Below are 21,406 nucleotides of genomic sequence, written 5' to 3'. Positions count from 1 at the left end.
TTTTTTTATTGGCCAGTTGTTGTGACTGTGAGTTCGTGGCTGACCACCATCTATGAAGATGACAGTTGACAAAAGTAACACATACTGTATCATTAAATATTATTAAAACAATCATTCATTGGTGTGCAAAAAGTGTTAAATGGCTTTATATTATATGAATAATACTTGTAATAATTTCTTGATGGCCTCTTGTCTTGATTGTTTAAACGTGACGTCATGGGCCGCTATGCTCGATAACAAGCTTGATAAGCCCAAAGCTTATTGATACCGGGTATTAGGGCATTCACCAAATATTAAAATATTTGAATATCAAAGTAACTATTCGACGTTGTTCACCGAAGTTGAATATTCGCTTTTTTTTATAAAGTATAGTTTATAATATAGTATAAAATAGATAGTTTTATAAAGCTTGGCTAGATACAGTAGGAAGTCATAAGAATGAGTTGTCAATGCCCCTGGTGGATGAATGTGTTAATGCTCTATACCAGGGGTTCTCAAACCTTTTTAGGCCGTGACCCCAAAATAAACATTTGAACTGGGGACCCCCACCCTGACAAGCACTTGGAATTGTAGGTATTACATTTAATGTGACTCGGTTCCACAGACAAATATTGTGAGAATAGCAGATCTACATGCTCACAACGCCTCGCAAAGCGAGGCGTTGTGAGCATGTAGATCTGCTATTTTCACAATGTTCGCTCTTGCTTGCTTAATATTTGACAGTTTGGCCAGTCCTGTCGAATATTCGACTATTCGAATACTTTGAGGTCGAATAATTCGAATACTAAAAATCTCTATTTGTGAATGCCCTACCGGGTACTCAATAAAAGTGTCATGGAGTTTGTAGCGGACCCTTGTCTGGAGCTCCATCCCTAGTGGCAACATGTCGGTGTCAGCTGTCTCCTTGGTCTCAGGCGTGCAGAGAATCACAAGGAGGATCCTGCTCAGCCTGAAGCCCCAAAGACCCCCAAAAACCCTTTTATTATTTACAGGACAAGATGTAACCTTTCATTCAGCTGCTGAGTCTGAATGCAAATGAAGTGAGAGCATTAAAAAATGCCCCCCGGAGCAGCAATTTAACATTTCTTCTATGCATGTCATTAATGCTGCTCTGAGAGCAGCCTTGACAAGTTGTTGCTACAATTGAGTACCTGAGACGAATAACAGTCTAAAGGTCTTTGCACACTGCTGCGTTTTTCTGGCCAAATATCGGGAGTGAATTTCGGAGTGCGTGAATAAAAAAATCAACCTCACGTTATGTCAATCACGTTTGCACACTGCCGCCCGTTTCGTATTTATTTTCGGACCAGGGTTGATTTTTTTCCGATTTTCGCAGCTGTCGCACTGAGTCCCTAGCTCTCTCTCTCTCTGTCCTCTCTCTCTCCCTGGCCTACGGCTTTCGGATTTCCAAAACGCAACTCGCAGTGCAGTGTGCAACCACCTTAAGTCCATATACTGTATACAGTATATATATTTTTTTAATACAGATATTTTTTGATTTACCAGACTGTAAACCACAAACTAGTAATTTTTAATCTGTTAAATTGTTAATGCACTTCCCCCTCATTTTGTTCAATTGTTTGTTTTAATGTTATCTGCTCCCTTTGTCTGCTGAATATTGTTTGTACGGACTTACACTGTTGTTCCACAAACTGCTGGAGATATACTGTTTTGTGTTTTCCCACATTCCATAAGTATTGTGTCTTATAATTCCTAATATATATATGAGTTAAGTAATATATATATATATATATATATATATATATATATTCAACAAATAAATAAAGACTGTATTTTCAAAGGATGTCTTCAGTGCAAAACGAAGGTTACCAAGATTAACAGAAAATCGTATTTGATTTTGAAGTTCGCCTGTTACTAGCACAAGGCGCAAGTTGGCACCTCGACAGAGTGCGGTCTTGTTAATGCTGCTCTGCACTGTAAAATATACAATGATCATTTAACTCAGAGGATCATGTTTTTTACAGTGTCTTTGAGTCTTCATCTCAGTACAAATGTCCTTCACAAGAACAATGTTGGTGTAATTAACAGATACACTGGAATTTTTGTGCAGAATTTCATCTACGAGGAAAGGTCCAACTATAGTGTACTGTACATGTCATGTATTATATAGCCAACTGTAATGTACTGTTGTACACACAGTTGTGGAAAAAAGTACTCAGATTTTATACTTACGTAAAAGTATCAATACTGCAAAGTAGACATACTCCGTTACAAGTAAAAGTCCAGAATTCAAATTGCACTTGAGTAAAAGTATGAAAGTGTTGGCATCAGAATGTACTCAAAGTACCAAAAGTAAAGGTGTAACATGTTTGAAAATAAAACAAATCTACAAGCTCACAATGTGTTGCATCGCGATGCGTTGTGAGCTTGTAGATGTACTATTTTCAAATAGCCAAGCTATAAAATAGGGCTAAAGTGGTTTATGTATGTTTTATAATATTATAATTTATATCCGCAAAGTAACTAGTAACTAAAGTTTTCAAATAAATGCAGTGGAGTAAAAGTACAATATTTGGATTGTACTTTTCAAAAGTGTACTTAAGTACAGTACTTGAGTACATCTACTTAGTTACATTACACCACTACTCATAGGCGACTCTAGCCTCTTCCAGCAAGGGGTGCACGACCTCTATTACCTCATGCACGCGCGCGCGCGCGCGAAAAAAATTGCGGATATTAGCGGTTTTGTAATGTTGTTTCAGCGGATTTCTGCAGTTAATTTTGTACCCAAATGTATCGGTTCGGTTCTACACGGCGGCAGAACCATTTTGGGCTTAATATAATAGGGTTTATAAAAGCATGATCTGACTGTCTTAGTCTTACCTTGGGCTGGTCAGGAGGAAATGGTTCAGTCACGCACAGTGAGACAAGAGTCCTGGCTGATAGAGCCTGAGGTCTGTGTTTTGTAGAGGAAAGTCAGGTACAAAATGATCCTCTCCATGTGATGTTTCAGGGCAAGCAGCTATATTATAATATCTACCGGTAGTCACGTCCATAGTAGTGAAGAGCTCGAACTCCATGCTTTATTTTTAACAGATGTTGTTTTCAATTTCAATACTGGCGCGTGGATATGACATCACATCAGGAGGGGAGGGGGGGGCTGCCTGGAGCTGCCAGCCTCTATCACTACCACTAGGGGGTGTTGTTGTATTCGGTCTGAGTGGATGTAAAGTTACATTACAAAAAAAAAAAAATCAAAATGGCCGCCTGGCGGCCAGGGGTTGCACGTGCACCCTAGGACACCCCTTAAAATCGCCTATGCCACTACTTACACCATAACTGTTGTACAATTTGCAATTTACACACATTTAGGCATTTAGCAGATGCTCTTAATCCAGAGCGACTTACAATAAGATAACATCAATACAATAAGCAGTAATACATCAATACAATAAGCAGTAATACATCAATACAATAAGCAAGATAATACATCAATACAATAAGCAGTAATACATCAATACAATAAGCAGTAATACATCAATACAATAAGCAGTAATACATCAATACAATAAGCAGTAATACATCAATACAATAAACAAGGTAATACATCAATACAATAAGCAAGGTAATACCTAAATACATCAGTACATTAAATGCATAGAAATATCGATCTAAACAAAAATTACGTAGGTAGTCCGAGCACCTAGTCAGTACTGTACTCTACTGTATTGTCATCTACTGTACTCTACTGTACTCTACTGTATTGTCATGTACTGTACTCTACTGTACTCTACTGTATTGTCATGTACTGTACTATAGCCTACTGTACTGTACTGTACTGTACTGTATTGCCATGTACTGTACTATAGCCTACTGTACTGTATTGTCATGTACTGTACTATAGCCTACTGTACTGTATTGTCTTGTACTGTACTATAGTCTACTGTACTGTATTGTCTTGTACTGTACTATAGCCTACTGTACTGTATTGTCATGTACTGTACTATAGCCTACTGTACTGTATTGTCTTGTACTGTACTCTAGCCTACTCTACTGTACTGTAGTGTGTTGTACTGTACTATAACCTACTGTACTGTAGTGTACGTGGGTGAAGCAGAGGCCAGCTTGGCAGTGAGTGTGTTTATGTTAGCCTTGGTGTGGTCTGGACCATGGAATGTAGGTCAGCGAAGAGGGAGAGGCATGTGGGGATTAGATCATGGTAATGTGATACAGTACTGTGTGTGTGTGTGTGTGTGTGTGTGTGTGTGTGTGTGTGTAGGGGGGGGGGGGGGGGTAGATCATGGTAATATGATACAGTAGGGGAGGGGGGGGTTACATAAGTACTGCTGGCTGCTCTAAACAGAACAGGACATTTATATTTATAATGTGGCAATTCCTCCGTACAGGGACGTGCAGAGAATGTTAGAGAGGCAGGGGCTAACATTTCTAAAAGGGCCTTTTGGTGAAAATATTGAAAATAACAGACCTCCAGGGGGCGCCCACTGGCCTAGTGGTCAAGGCGCATACCACATACTATGATGCCTGTTGGCGTCGCCGGTTCGATTCCCGATCCGGATGACCTTTGCCGCATGTCGTTCCCCATCTCTCTCCCCATTTCCTGTCGGTCTACTGTCCTATCAATGAAGGCATAAAAAAGCCAAAAACAAATCTTAAAAAAAAAAAAATAACAGACCTCCAAACTCACAACGTGTGTGAGCTTGGAGGTCAGCTATTTTCGATGCTCGATACCACTGAACTAAACATAATCAAGTCAATACTGGAGATGTGGCGCAACGGCATGGATTTTCTTTCTTTATTTTTATTTTTTGGGCCTTTTATGCCTTTATTGATAGGACAGTAGACTGAAAGGAAATGGGGGGAGAGACACGCGGCAAAGGTCGTCCGGATCTGGAATCGAACCAGCGACGCCACCAGGCCTACGTGGCAATGCCTAAGTGATATGCGCCTGGACCAGTAGGCCAGCGGGCGCCCCAACGGCATGGATCTCTACACAGAGAGGGCAATTCTTTCAAGTAGGGGTGGGCGATATGGTGATAATTATCGTTGAGACGATATGTCTCCACGATATGCCTTTTCAGAGATATCGTATATATCGTGATAGAATTGAGGGAGCCTTGTAAAAAATCCTGTTTAATCGTTAATACAGAGAATCATTGCAGAATACAATTTAAACCTGCATTTTGGTCTAAATCAGTAGTTCTCAAACTTTAAAATGTCAAGGTCTTCCCTTAACTCTGACAGTATACAAATGACGGGTCCATTTGGTTTCATTTGGATACTGTCAGAGTTACATACTTGTAAAGTTGAATTTAGACCTCCCAAAAAAACCCAGAGAGTCTAGTTTTTGTCAAGTAACTTGAAAAATAACCATAAAAACCAACATGAAAAAGAATCGTGATGAAATCGTGTATCGTGACACAGCTTAGGAAAGTATTGTGATATTGTATTTTTCCATATCGCCCACCCCTACTTTCAAGTTCATAAGAGTTTGGACGAGGCAATCCTCTTGAACGCTGCCTTCACGTATGCCATGGAAAGAGGGCATTTGCATTTCTTTCACCATAGTAAAAACTGCATTCATGGTCTGGAGAGGGCACTTTTTACAGACAGATAAAAGGGCAGGGGGCTTAAGCCCCCTTTGATGTCTTATGTGTCTACGTGCCTGCCTCCGTAGACGACCCAGACACGCACGCACACACACACACATACATGCGCGCGCGCAGCAGCACGGTAGCAGCTATGTCTGTGTTGCCTTCCAGGGACGTGTTTTAATGTTAATTATAAATGTTTACGAGGCAGTTTGGGAACAGATGAAGTGTTTATGGTAATGTAATGGAGGAGGCCTTGATTACATTGTGGCCCCAGGGAGGACATGTACTGTATAGTTGTATGTAAATAGACACACACACACACGCGCACGCACGCACGCACGCACGCGCGCGCGCACGCACGCACGCACGCACACACACACACACACACACACACACACACACACACACACACACACACACACACACACACACACACACACACACACACACACACACACACACACACACACACACACACACACACACACAGGGAGGATATAATATAGCTGGGACAATATGAACATTTATTTTTGGCAAAGAGATTTGGTATAGAGAGTGGGAAAAAAAAGACTATCAAGTATGTTATTTCCAGGTCCGCCTTACCATAGAGGGTTTAAATGGTACTGGATATGCAGCTCGGCAACTATAAGGTGAATAGATCCCAGTGAATGGCAGAGGACGATTTCACGATAAATTCAAATCTCCACGATATGATTATTGTGAGTGTAAACCGGAGATGGCGAGTCTTGCTGTTTCCGTGGACCCGAACAGGTGTTATTTAGAACCACCAGGATCGCTAGTTTACAGAGAGCAGGTGTTTTTAAGAACCCTCCTGGCAACCAGTCCTTTTGTTTTACTATTTAGCTCTTAATCCAGAGCGATTTACAATAAGCAAGGTAATACATCAATACATCAAATACATAGAAATACTAATCTTAGGAAAAAGATACTGAAGTCTTGTCCATACTGTCTCCAACGTTCAAACCTTTCCCCGGAGAGTTGCGACTTTCCGACGTGCAGCTTTCCGAACTCTAATTCGTGGTAATGTTTTTCAGAAGATGCGATTGACGTAATTTTGTAGTTGAACCGGACCTTTCCGACGAAAAGTTTGGTGGTCGGAGACAGTATGGAAAGGCCTTTAACACTGCAAGACCAGAATTAATTTCTACTGGCCAAAAAAAAAAAAAAAAAAATCAGATGGTGTTGTAGGAGTCCTAATCACAGGAAAATGTAATGTTAAAAAATTAATAATGTTTTTGTAAGGTTTTATAGCCATAAATCATAAATCATAAATCATGCTCTAATTAGCATTTTGGGGATATTTTTCACAATAATAACATGTACATGTTCTAGACATTCTAATGATCACGAAACAAATATTACAGGCATTTTACTTATGTTTTAGTGAGGAATAGCTTCAGTTAAAAAGTGAGATGTTGTTCGTCCAGACGCTGGAATTTCAACTTCTCTGGGAGGTGTGAATGTCAGCCTCTGTGGGGGGTATTTATATGCAAATATCGTGGCCAATGGCATTGTAATACTAAACAATAGGATTTAATGGTGATGTTAATGTGAAAAAAGAACAGGAAAACTAATTATAACATTTTTTTTAAAAATGATTTAAAAAATGTTGCCAAAATAGCAGGAGAACGAATTTAACCCTTTGTTGCTGGGTTGGACGTGATCTGTGGAGCTGCCTCTGGTCTTGTAATTGTGAACATCCTTGACGAAGTATTTTGTCAGGTACATGGCTATCTAGTGTCTTGAGGTTGTTTTACATTTTGGTAACATTGGCTACCAATTCAAAGACATTCAGCAGTTTTATGTGTGTACTGTGTTCATGTGTGTTTGTGAACTGATTAAGTGAGGAAGCAATGTCTGGTGTAATAGTCCCTTATTACAGGAGACTCTATAGCAGGGGTGTCCAAAGAGCGGCCCGGTTGTGCACCAGGCGCAAGTTGGCACCTCGACAGATAGCCCCATATAGAACCTCACCCGTCGCTGCATACTGTTGTGCTCCGAGATGAGGTCCTATAAAGATGTCTCCGTGCAGCGGTGGAACGCCTCCAACTTTTAGGTAGAAAACACTTTTCCCGAAATTGTATCCACAAAGTAAAGGTAGTTCCGAGCTCCCAGACTGTCATAACCTAATAAGGGTACATAAAACATGAACCAGGGCACGAAACAACCCCTTAAAATTCGCTAGTTTTGTCAGCCAGTCTAATGTTTACTTTCAGGAAGTTGCCGGAATGGCAGCATTAGCGCCTCCTCTGGTCGAATGTTGAACTATATTTTCCTACTGATGTTTCTCCACAAACTGTAAATAAAGTTGTTGGTTGTCTGATGCTCCTGCTCTAATGGAATTTCTGCGGTAAAACCTTGGTCAATGGGTCAACGGAGTTGTTAACTTGCGCAGACTAAATATAGTTTAGTACAGTATGCAGCGACGGGTGAGGTTCTATATGGGGCTACCCGAAAAAGCAACGCTGGGCCTTGCAGGGTTAAAGGCCACTCTCTCCGAAACCGAAATTTTGTAGTTGAACCGGACTTTTCAGACAAAAAGTCAGAAAGGCTATGGACAGGCCTTTAGTCTCCCATCCATTTATTACCTCTACTGGTGGAACTCCTTTGTTTGAACCTGACTTTTAATTGCTGTTAAAATCAATGAAGGAGCTTTGCTCCGTTAATCTGCTCTTAATCCAGCTGGGAAACGTCAGCTCAGCTCCACGGAAGACTGGCAGCAGATATACTGTACGTCCCTGAAATAACACCATATTCCTCCTATTAGGCCTGAACACATTATTACACAATATTTTATGCTTTAACTATTGAGAAATAGCAGATATACAAGCTCACAGCGCGGCACCGAGTGAAACCTATGTTTTGTATATGTCAGCAATCTGGCCAGCCATCGTCAAAGAAAAGGTCCTTTTCACTTAACTGGAGCTCAGTAAGTCTGTTCTTGAGAGACTACTGTGTCAGTGGTTCTCAAACCTTTTCATGTGAAGGACCCCCACAATGATATTTATTTGGCCACAGACCCCCATCTCAAAATGTTTATTTCCAGGGACCACCCAGAAGCAAAATTTGAGTTACAAACGTTCGCTTTGAAAATACATAATATATTCAAAGATTTGCACACATTTTCACGACTTTTTCAAAAATAGCAGATCTACAAGCTCGCAGCGCGGCACTCGGTGCCGCGCTGTGAGCTTGTATATCTGCTATTTTTCACTGGTTAAAGCATTCAATAATTCTAGGCCTAAATGGGTTAAAGTTAAATTCCATGGGTAAATTGCTTTTTTTTACCTTGTTTTCCTGTTATTTAGTATTTTTTCCAAAGACACATGAAGTGTTGCTCACAGATACGCCGCTGAAATAACACCTTATTCCTCCATTAAAGTTGTTCGCAAGGCAAGTGAAGACACGTTTATTTGCAAAGCAAAGAGACCATTTTTAACACAAGGCCCAATTCATAGTGCTTTACATGAAACACATCAAGACAGCTGAATGAAGGCGGCAAAATAAACACATTGTGAATGCAAAGTTGACTTTAATAAAATCTAAAACAAGTAAAAATAAAACGGAAACATTTAAAAGTAAAATTACACAGCAGAATAATTATTTTAAAATAATCTAAATTAAAGGCAGCGTCAAACTGAAAGTCCTGGCAGTTTGTTCCAGATAATGTGGTGCATAAAAGCTGAACATGATTCTCTGTGTTTAGTTGTGATTGTTCAGCTGTGATTCCTAACCTTTCCTGACCTACTTCTGTGTCACCACTTAAAGCAGAAATAAGCAGTTTTCTGCTGACATAAGCTAGAATCATTTGCAATTGCTTATTTTTATTTTTATTTTTTTATTTTATTATATTCAGGCGGCTAACAATGCTCCCTAAAAAAAATCTAGTCTCTGTGGCGCTTCTAGGAGCCGTAGTCTACGTCCAAAACTAGTACAAGGAGAGAGAGATGGAGTGGTGGTGTAAGACAGAGAGTGGAGAACAGGTGGTGTAGGAGTGAGTGGAGTGTAGTGGTGGTGTGAGACAGAGAGTGGAGAACAGGTGGTGTAGGAGTGAGTGGAGTGTAGTGGTGGTGTGAGACAGAGAGTGGAGAACAGGTGGTGTAGGAGTGAGTGGAGTGTAGTGGTGGTGTGAGACAGAGTGGAGAACAGGTGGTGTAGGAGTGAGTGGAGTGTAGTGGTGGTGTGAGACAGAGTGGAGAACAGGTGGTGTAGGAGTGAGTGGAGTGTAGTGGTGGTGTGAGACAGAGAGTGGAGAACAGGTGGTGTAGGAGTGAGTGGAGTGTAGTGGTATTGAGGCTGTACGCTCCATGAACCCACTGACAACTTCCTGTTTGGAGTGTGTTCAGGAAGTCCTCTCAGAATGCACAACAGCAGCTGTGTGTCTTTAACACAGCTGGTGTGTGTGTGTGTGTGTGTGTGTGTGTGTGTGTGTGTGTGTGTGTGTGTGTGTGTGTGTGTGTGTGTGTGTGTGTGTGTGTGTGTGTGTGTGTGTGTGTGTGTGTGTGTGTGTGTGTGTGTGTGTGTGTGTGTTTCTCAACAACTTATTCTGGTGTGCACAATGCACATAGGCCTACTGTATGTACAAACATCTGCATGTCAGTACTTACCAGCTTTAATCTCATCATTGTCTCCACCAGCCGAAGGCAGGGGGAGAGTATGTTTTCGCCCCTGTCCGTGCGTGCGTGCGTCCGTCCGTCCGTCCTCCGAGTTTGTGTACAGCTAATCTCCGGCGCCGTTGGCCCGATCGCTGCCAAACTGAGCACACACACTCGCTGGATGCCAATTCAGAACCTCTGCCCCACATTTTTTAAATGGCCCTCTTCTAGCGCCACCATGAGGCCGATGTTTGCAAAACACATTTCTGTATACTACTCCTACAGATTTTGTCCAAAAATCCTACAATCGGTAGACAGTATCTCTACAGTCATGTGATCATCATGGATACGTCCGATTTTCCATATTCCATCCTGATTGCCTACAATTGGCTTCCAAAGTTTGCAGGATTGCTCCGTTTTGAACAAAATGCCTCAAATCATGAACACAGCGTGCAATCTTGGTGAAATTGGGCGTGCACGTTCGCACTAGGTAGAGGAAGAAATGCCACTTCAAATTTCTCAAATCAGCCTCATGGTGGCGCTATAACAGGGCAATTTGTGTGGCCTGGTGGAGACCTGTGCTCGGAAGAGCACTTCTTCTAGTTATTCACTGTTATGTTGGCCATAATAACCTAAGCTGTAAACTGTAGGGTCTTCAAGTATCACTGACTGACTGGCTGGCTGGCTGACTGACTGGCTGGCTGGCTGGCTGGCTGGCTGGCTGGCTGCCTGCCTGCCTGCCTGCCTGGCTGCCTGCCTGCCTGCCTGCCTGCCTGCCAGCCAGCCAGCCAGCCAGCCAGCCAGCCAGCCAGCCAGCCAGCCAGCCAGCCAGCCAGCCAGCCAGCCAGCCAGCCAGCCAGCCAGCCAGCGAGCGAGCGGAGGCTGCGCGGAAGCGGCGCGTCAAAAAATACGGCCCGTTATTTTCAATGAACTAACCCACACCGGCGGCGTCAGACTCACGCAACCGCGGGTCTGCCGCCTCGTCTGCCGCGCCGATACGCCACTGTTCTATTTTTCTAGCGTTGCCGCGCGGTGAACATGTTCTCCCATGGTTCTCCCCACTGGGGGAAATGGATGTGCTGTGTGGCAGCGCGCCGCATTCAGTTGGGGTTACCGTGCGGCACTTAACGTGCGTCGATACAGCGTTCAGTGTGTGCTCCCCTTTAGTCGAGGGCCCCCGAGGGAAGACAGTCACTAGTGGTCGATGAAATCACAGGGAAAAAATTAGATCTCCATATCTGCTTGTGTGGTAGGTTGACGTGTGTGTTAATGAGTAAATGCTGGTACCAGTGGGAAAGGATTTCAGGGCCTATAAATGTCAACACAGGAATGATGCCCCAGCCGTTTTCCCACAAACTAAAAGCTTTTCTCTTTGTGTTCCCAACCTGTTGCTGAAGCTGTTGGCAGATGAACCAGACGGGGCCTGATTCACCCTAATGACAACACACAACCTACAGTTAATGTTTTAAACAAATTAATGTATTTTCCTCTCAGGTTTGTTCCCCTGTGCTGTACAACCATGTGTTGCTTGTCGGCTGCTTAATTTGCTAAACGTGTTCTCCTCCACTGGGTCCTTTCTTGGAGTTCACTGTTCATCTGTTTCCCTGATTGAGTCAAGATCTCTGCTGTAGTTTTTAATCATGGACCCCAAACTGCTCCCCAGATGCAGGCTGTCTTTTTCCACATGTCCCTGGGCTGTCCAGAGAGATATAATGTCATTAACTGTAGCTCTAGGTTGTCCAGAGATAGATAATTAAATTAGTTTATGCAGGACACAAGCGTCTCCCCCGCCTCAGCTGTAATCAGCTGTCAAGAATCATGCTATCCCCACACACAGAAAAACACTGGGTTAAAAACAACCCAATTTGGGTTGTTTCCCAACCCAACACTGGTTAAATATTGGACCGACCCATCGCTGGGTTAATTTAACCTAACATGTTGGGTTATTCATATTACCCAATGTGTTGGGTTATTTAAAATGTATTATATTTCCTCATTATTATATATTACTATTATGTTGGTGGTTCCTTTTTTAAATTGAAATTTCATCGGTACAACTGATAGTTGTCAATTTAATTAAATAATCACATTATCACAAAGCATGGGCAAAGCGATTCAGCCTATGCAAATCTTCCCTGTTAAGTTAGAACATGAACTAATTTATTGGCATTGCCAAAATGAGACACTACTTGGAAGAATAGCATGGTCCCAGAGGCTAAACCTTCAAGAGCACTCAAAGGTTCTGCATCTAATTTCAACTTTAGGGGGAGGGAGCTCAACCCTAACCTAGCACCCTAGCACTTTAGCATTATGGTTGAAGCTCAAATACTGACAAATCAAATTCTGACATAATGTCAGTCAGCTTGCCTTGGCAGACACTTAATGGACACATTTAGCATTTTTTGCTCCTGAAAGCTTAAAATGACACTGGAAATGCTTTACCCAGCATGCTTTGCATTGCTATGCAAATGCTTTGCATTGTTATGCAAAGCAATGGTGACCAACGTATTTACCCAACGTGTTGGGTAGTCCAAAATAACTCAACAAATTCTATGGAAATTACAACCCAACAGCTAATAACACCATACCCAACAGAAATAACTCAGCGAATTGGGTTATCAGAATACCCATTTGCATGAAAACAACCCAATTAAATAACCCAATAGGCTTAACCCAGCCAAAACAACCCATCATTTTTTAGTGTGCATGCAGTCGGCAGGGGCTCAGAGGTAGAGTTGCCGTCTTGGATCACAGAGGGTTCCTGAAGGGTTCCCAGTTCGATCCCGGGCTCCCCCAGAGTTGGTGTCAAAAAGTCCTTGAGCAAGACTCTGAACCCCTAGTTGCTCCCGGTGGGCCTTGCATGGTTTCCTCCGCCATCGGTGTATGGTATGGATGTTTGTGTGTTAATGGGTGAATGTAATGCACAATCTCTGTAAAGCGCCTTGGTTAAAGATGCTATATAAATGCAATTTCAATTCAATTTCAATTCAAAGGAGCTTTATTGGCATGAGAAAACATACGTTTACATTGCCAAAGCAAGTATCAATAAAAAAACAGTTGAAAATGGGGAACATATATCCAGTTGGGGGGGGGGGGGGGGGGGGGGGGGGTTACAGCATTGTGTAAACAGAGCTATGTCGCATTGTGACATTTTATATAATTTATATACAGGGTACAAATAGCAGCATTATTTTCCTCAAAATGCATTTAAAGGTATCAGCTCTGTTTCATACTGTATGTGCAGTAGGTCTAGATGTCAATCCATGGTTTGTAGTCCTTAGGGTGGTTGTGTTTCTAGCCTTCTTTTGTTGCAACAGTTCACAAATCTTGCTGTGTTGGCGCATTGTTGTATTTCGCCCAGTAGGTATGGGAGTTTTTCATCATTGGTTGAGTTTTCAAATTAACTTCAGGTGTGTGTAATCTGTGGGAAGTATGTGTCTCTGATGTCTTGGTATAGTGGGCAGGTGGTTAGAAAGTGTAGCTAAATGCACCATATACAGCACCATTTTACCAGTCATTTCACCCATGCAGTGTTTACTTGCACGTGCATGTTTTGGTGGTGAAGGGGACCCAGAAACAGTCCTTCCAGCTGCCTCTGTGTCACAGTGTGACTTTAACACAGACACAAAGCAGCAGCTCAAACCTTGGCCTTCAGATAAACTGTTCTCCCCACAGCTGTGATCTGCAGCTCCAAATCCTGTCTTCCAGAAGCCTCCAGACACACAGACAAGCACAGGATGAATTCCACTTGTAAGAGAGAGAGAGAGAGAGACAGACAGACAGACAGACAGACAGACATACAAAACTAGAAATACTGCATCGTGGTTTATAGATTCTGCCAACCAGTTGCAGTTTACACTCCTGTCTGCCCAGACTCATATGAAATAGTACTTAAACAATGAATGTATTGCTTTTGACAAGGGTGTCCTTGTACAATAAGACTCTGTTAAAAGGAACGAATGGTGGCTTCATGTCTATCAGAGGACACGTGGTTCTAATCTACACCCTCCTCACAACACATATTAACAGTTGTTTCTGGGGGGCACGGTGGTGCAGTCGGTAGCACTGTCCCCTCACAGCTAGAAAGTACCAGGTTCGTTTCCCGTCGGAGGCACTGTGGGAGCTGGGGTCATGTTTTCTCCTTCGCGTCATCAGTGCCCACACCCTAGGTTGGGTTGGCGAAAGGGCCTTTCTGTCTGGAGTTTGTATGTTCTCCCCGTGTGCCCTAGGGTAGGTACCCTCACAAAAACATGCAGTAATCCTGGTCTCAATAATGCCTCCCTCTTGCCAGCTGGGGCGTCTGATGGGGGTGAAAGGAACTGGAATAACGTGTTCCTTCCACACACTACGTCCGACAGTGAAAACTCCCCCCTGTCGGTTGATAAGAAGCGGCGTGCTCACTCCCTCTGCCCAGGTTGGCAGAGGGAGAGCAGAGCTCAGGATTACAGCTTAGGCAATTGGCACTGGATGAAACAGTTGGTTCTACAGCCTCCCACAACACATACTGTATTCACACTGACAGTAGGGACTATTAGTCCACTTGCCAGAATCTGAACCCTGGCATATTGAGTACACCAATGTTTTATGTTAGAAATGTTGAGTATGGGTCCCCAGCATGTAGAAACTGCCGGATGCTAACTTGCATATGTTGAGCAATTTTCATAATTTGCATAATTCGATTTATTTAGCATAATCCCCCATAATAATGGATAATATGTCAAAAACTGATTGGCCGATTTGAACAATATTGGAGTGGTTTTGGGGGTTATTGAGGATGCTGAATCCATTTCTGACATTTTCTAAATTCAAAATGGCCGTTTTAAACCGGAAATGGCCATATAACAAATGGAAAATCAACAAAAAAGTATCAAAATCACCCCACTTTAAGTTGGTATAAGGCCATTTCCGGTTTAAAACGGACATTTTGAATTTAGAAAATGGATTCAGCATCCTCAATAACCCCCAAAACCACTCTAATATTGTTCAAATCGGCCAATCAGTTTTTGACATATTATCCATTATTATGGGGGATTATGCTAAATAAATCGAATTATGCAAATTATGAAAATTGCTCAACATATGCAAGTTAGCATCCGGCAGTTTCTACATGCTGGGGACCCATACTCAACATTTCTAACATAAAACATTGGTGTACTCAATATGTCCGGGTTCACAATGGGGCTCTATGGGCTGGCAAGTAGACTATATACCGGCTCTGCAACCGACATTGGGGAGAAAATGAAAAATGAAAGCGATTCACAAGAAACAAAGCATTTTTACTATTTAGTTAATAGTTGACTGTTGATGCTTGTAACGGTAAACTGTGACTTCATTCTGCTTGTGCTGTCTTGAAACCAAATACAGCAGTGCACCTTATTTAAAAATCGAACCTCGGTTCGAAGTGAAGCGGTGAATTCTTATTCTATGTGTTCTAGAGCTACGAAATCTGTGTTCTAGATCTATACATTCTATCTTCTAGATCTATACTTTATATGTGCTTTAGTTCTATATTTTCATGAATTCTGAACGAATGAATGATTTTGTCTGGAGGGCCAAATTGTCATGTGAAGCTTGACCAATCCTCAATTCTGCATGCACGGGACAGACATGGGACAGACGAAGCCACACTTTGGAAGCGGCTTTCACCGCTTCAAAAACATATCTGATGCAATTCCCCTATTCCACCTTATATTATTATATTATATGACCTTATATTACACCATGCTAATGTTGGATGCATCACTACCTTTTTGCAGAGTTTTAACATTCAGAACATTATTTATTTTCTCATCAGTAAATGTTGGTGACTCAGAGCTGAGCCTTTTAATGCAAACCGGTGTGCTTTCCACCATTCCAACACACAAACCACATCCTGGTTGAGATATTCACACCTTAAACACAACAGCAGCTGTTTCTCTGAAATCATGTTCACACCTTAAACACATCCGCGAGCGATAGGAGTGTTTCTGTGAAACGACACGACACCCATCATCAGCCACATCCTGTACAAAGAGATCTGAATCTCACAGAAGAGACGGAGCAGATGGTTTAACTAGAAGCAGTGCTTTTCCGAGCACAGGTCTCCACCAGGCCGTGCGTCCTGGTGGTGCTACTGTATAATAGGCCAGTGTAAAAAGGGTGGCATATGTTCTTCACCTTAGACCTTTCATGGCAATCGGACGCTGCATGCATGATTTGACATTGTGTTCCAAAAATTCGTTTTGCTAAAGTCTACCTGCTGGTGGCGCTATAACAGGCCAATGTGAAAAGGGTAGTGTTTGTTCCTTGACATAGTGGGAATATGTGTGGCAAATTTCACACTAATCACAAGCTGTGTTGATGATTGTGAGGCATTTTGTTCAAAAACTGAGCAATCCTGCAAACTTTGGAAGCCAATATTAGCCAATTAGGATGGAATATGAAATATCAGACGGATCGGACTTATCACATGACTATAGAGATACTGTGTACCGATTTGCATGATTTTTGGATAAAATCTCAAGGAATAATAGGAAGAATTGTGTTTTACATAAGTTGGCCTCCTGGTGGCGCTATAAAAGGCTAATGTGAAAAATGCAGGGAAAGGGTTTTTCCTTGGCCTCTAGGGAGTGCGCTTACAAAGTTTGAAACTGATCGGTGGAGTTGGCCTGTTATAGCGCCACCATGAGGCTGATTTCAAAAATTCAAAACAGCTCAATCCTACACACTTTGGAAGCCAATCTTAGCCAATCAGGATGGAATATGCAAAATCGGACAGATCCGTGTCGATCGCATGACTGTCGAGATACTGCCTACCAATTTGTAGGATTATTGGACAAAATCTGTAAGTGTAGTGCACAGAAATGTGTTTTGCGAACATCGGCCACTAGGTGGCGCTAGAAAAGGCCCATTTGAAAAATGTAGGGCAGAGGTTCTAGATTGGCATCCAGGGAATGTGTGTGCTCACTTTGGCAGCGACCGGGCCAACGGCGACTGAGATTAGGTGCACACAAACTGCGAGGACACACGGACGGACACACGCATGCACGCACGGACGCACGAAGGGGAAAACATACTCTCCCCATGCCTTCGGCTGGTGGAGACAATGAGGCACACAGCTCACAAAGGCCTCTGTAAAGCCTTACCGGTTAGGTTGTGTCCTTTGCAGATCAAACCAAAAATGCACTCTGTCGAGGTGCCAACTTGCGACCTGCGCACAAGTAGGCCATGTAAGTATGGCTTACTTAGGGGCACGGTGGCGCAGTGGTTAGCGCTTCGCCTCACAGCCAGAAGGTCCTGGGTTCGATTCCCGCCGGGGGGCGCTGGGGGCGTGTTCTCTCCCTCCGCGTCATCAGCACCCACACCCTAGGTGGGGTTGGCGATAGGGCCTTTCTCTGTGGAGTTTGCATGTTCTCCCCGTGTCTCCTAGGGTTGATACCCTCACAAAAACATGCAGTAATCTTGGTCTCAATAATGCCATCCCCTGGCCAGCCGGGGCGCCTGATGGAGGGGAAAGGAACCGGTTGGAATAACGTGTTCCTTCCACGCGCTACGTCCAAACCGGGGAAATCCCCACTGTCAGGTGAAAAGGAGCAACTTGGGCTCCTCATGCATAGAAGGAAGTATGAGGTTTGTCCGTTGTCTCCCCAGGCACGGCAGAGGGAGAGCAGAGCCCAGGATTACATAGGCAATTGGCACCGGGTGAAAAATGGGTTACAAGAAAACAAAACACAATGCTCCTTCTAGTGTGTTCATGTTTAACTTTTAATAATAATTGAACATTGCAGGCATATGAAGTCATTGTCTGCTGTTGCAGGCTGTATAGGAGACAACAGGCCTGATGCTGCTGGTGTGGAGGAGGGAGATTTAATTCACATTTCACAGTTAAATTGTTCTTCCCCTGAACCAACAAATCAATACAATCATGGTGTTGTTTTTTTTAGCCGTTGGGTCTCAATGGAACATGTTCGCTCGGGAAGCTACACGGGGCTTTGGTATTAATTGCTTTCTTGTATTTCTAACAACAGTCCTCAGGCAGAAGGATTTAACCCATTTAGAACGGGTACACATTTTGTGTATCATTATTTTATGCTTTAACTATTGAAAAATAGCAGATATACAAGCTCACAGCGCGGCACCGAGTGCCGCGCTGCGAGCTTGTAGATCTGCTATTTTTGAAAAATCGTGAAAATTTGAATTTTGACCCGATTCTATAAGTGTCCTTTGAATCCTTCTAAGATTTTTTGAAAAAAGCTATGTTTCTATGTCAGCAATCTGGCTTAGCCATCGCCTTTTCACTTAACTGGAGCTGAGTTAGTCTGTTCTTGATAGACTACTATGTCAGTGGTTCTCAAACCTTTTCATGTGAAGGACCCCCGAAATTATATTTATTCGGCCACGGACCCCCATTCAACATATTTTTGTTCCAGGGACCACCCAGAAGCAAAATTTGAGTTACAAACGTTCGCTTTGATAATACATATATTCAAAGATTTGCACACATTTTCATGACTTTTTCAAAAATAAATAGCAGATCTACAAGCTCGCAGCGCGGCACTTGGTGCCGCGCTGGGAGCTTGTATATCTGCTATTTTTCAACAGTTAAAGCATAAACTAATGGTAAAAGTGGTTCAAATCTAACGCGACTCGGGCGCGTTCCAGGTATTTGAGAGTTAATGTTCTTCTCAGAATGGTTTCTCTGTGAGCCATCACTCATTTCCACATGAGGTTTGTATTATGGATGTTTTTCTGCGTGCAGGAAACTTTACAAAGGTAGAGTGTGTTGTTGACAGTTGAAGCAGACTGGTTTCACTGTGTTCCACCCATCCCGGTTGGTGACAAATATGGTTCTATGGTTTCTCCCTGAAGTTCATTGCTCTCGCTCTCGCGCTCTCTCCCCCTCTCTCCCCCTCCCCCTCCCTCCCTCTCCGACTCCAAACCTTTAGGGGTGCCTTTACATACATACATACATGGGCAACTGGCGGCCCGGGGGCCCCATGCGGCCCCCAACTTCACTTAATGCGGCCCACAGGTTAATATCTGAATACTGAATACTTAATTGATTTCAGCTGTTACAATTCCAAACGTGCAAACATGAGGTGCTTTAACTACTTCAGTCTATATTAGTAGCGTTAAGGACGAGTAGTCTTTTTTTATGCACAATGTATTTGTATTTAAGTTCATAGAGTTAACGTAAGAACATATAAATGCATTGGAAATTAAATACAGATTTTACTTTTCAGGATTCCAATTCAAAAATAGCTAAAAATAATTCTGGATTCCAATTCAAAAATAGCAAAAATAGCCGACCTACAAGCTCAAAACGCGCCGTAGCGCGACACATTTTGAGCTTGAAGGTCGGCTATTTTTGCTATGTATATGTATTGTGGCCCTCTGGAGTGAGTGTGAAAATATAGTGGCCCTCTCCATCATCAAAGTTGCCCACCCCTGCTTTAGGGGTACAAGCTCAAAACGCGTCGCGATAATGCGATAATGCCTCTATCGACTTTGATCGGTATCGGCTTTGCCGATCTACAAGCTAGATCAGCTATTTATCCGTGGGACTGAACGTAACCTCAGCTTCAACTCCTACAAGTTGAATTGGATACTAAAGGACCTCAGCCTGCAATCTCCTAATGTTTATAGTTAATATACAACGTCAGTGTTTTGCAAGAACAATCATTAAATGCTGCAATAAATTGAAGCATTTATATTTGACGCTGTGACCGGGAATATCGGTATCGGCAGATACTGATTCCAGTTGATCGGTGATCGGTATCGGCCCCGCAATCGGAGCATCTCTTGTAGTTTCATCATCCACACTGTAGCAAATGACACAGAGGCAGACAGTGGAGGAATTGGAGAGGATCTGTGTGTGTGTGTAGAGTCATATACTGTTAACCCATTTAGAACGGGTACACATTATTGTGTATCATTATTTCATGCTTTAACTATTGAAAAACAGCAGATATACAAGCTTGTTTCTATGTCAGCAATCTGGCCAGCCATCGTCAAAGAAAATGTCATTTTCACTTCAACTGGAGCTCAGTTAGTCTGTTCTTGAGAGACTATTATGTCAGTGGTTCTCAAACCTTTTCATGTGAAGGACCCCCAAAATGATATTTATTTGGCCACGGACCCACATTTCAAAATATCTAGTTCCAGGGACCACCCAGAAGCAAAATTTGAGTTACAAACGTTCGCTTTGAAAATACATATATTCAAAGATTTGCACACATTTTCACGACTTTTTCAAAAATAGCAGATCTACAAGCTCGCAGCGTGGCACTCGGTGCCGCGCTGGGAGCTTGTATATCTGCTATTCTTCACTGGTTAAAGCATTCAATAATTCTAGGCCTGAATGGGTTGAATCCTAAAGGCCAATAAAACAGATAGATCAATGTTTCCTTGTTGTAAGGTCAACTGTCAAAGAGCCCTTTTAGTTCCTCCCTCCCTCTGTCTGACAAACTATTCTCTGTTCTGATGATGAAGTGAGGTTTTCATCTGACGTTCCACCGGTTCCTCCACCTCAGCTCAACATCAAGTCATAGTCACCGGTCACCATGGTAACATGAAATACAGCTGAGCAATGGGATGGTATCAAACTCAGAGTTTGACTCACAGAACTCTCTCTCTTCTCACAGGGAGCTCTTGGGGTCAGAGTTCACTGAGACCCGCTACACAGACGACGGAGAGCCTGAGACCACCACCACCAATTACACTGTAAGTCTACCTCTCTCTACCTCTCTAAAAATGATTTAAACTAGTGAAAAACAGCCGATCTACAATCACACAACGCCTCGCACCGCGAGGCGTTGTGTGCTTGTAGATCTGCTGTTTTCACTACTTTTGTGAGACGGCCTTGTATGATGAAGCAGGGCTTTACTTTGCGAAAGAACGTACAAAATTGGAGATACGAGGTTTCCACCCGACAACGACGATATACTAGTGTTGTTGCTGCTCTTATACCACCATTATTACTGTGGTTGGTGGGGGCCAGACGGTACCGCCCCGCGGGCCGCAAATGGCCCGTGGGCCGCCTATTGGGGAACCCTGCTGTACTGTATCGGCCGGAACATTTGCTGCATCTCATTTCCCTACTTCTCTCTCTCTCTCTCTCTCACTTATCAAAAAAACAAAAAACAAAAGCACAGATGTGTTTCAGTTACACATCTGTAACAGGATGTAGGCTCTTAACACAGGAAGAAACAATCTTTCATTCTCAGTTTCCTGTGTGTG

At 42.8% G+C, this 21,406-nt stretch overlaps 1 protein-coding gene across 1 annotated transcript in view; it reads left to right on the top strand.

Moving 5' to 3' along the window:
- Window positions 1-21,406, top strand: part of adam19a (ADAM metallopeptidase domain 19a) — a gene marked incomplete at its 5' end in the record, with an annotated part of 205,143 nt that overhangs the window by 93,346 nt on the left and 90,391 nt on the right. The window contains one exon of the mRNA XM_080742331.1: window positions 20,812-20,890. Coding sequence (XP_080598457.1) covers window positions 20,812-20,890 — 79 coding nt within the window. The remainder of the gene's footprint in view (window positions 1-20,811; window positions 20,891-21,406) is intronic.

Source organism: Nannobrachium achirus, assembly GCF_963921795.1.
Source record: "Nannobrachium achirus genome assembly, chromosome: 14".
Taxonomy (NCBI): Eukaryota; Metazoa; Chordata; class Actinopteri; order Myctophiformes; family Myctophidae; genus Nannobrachium; species Nannobrachium achirus.
This window is presented reverse-complemented; position numbering and strand designations above follow the sequence as displayed.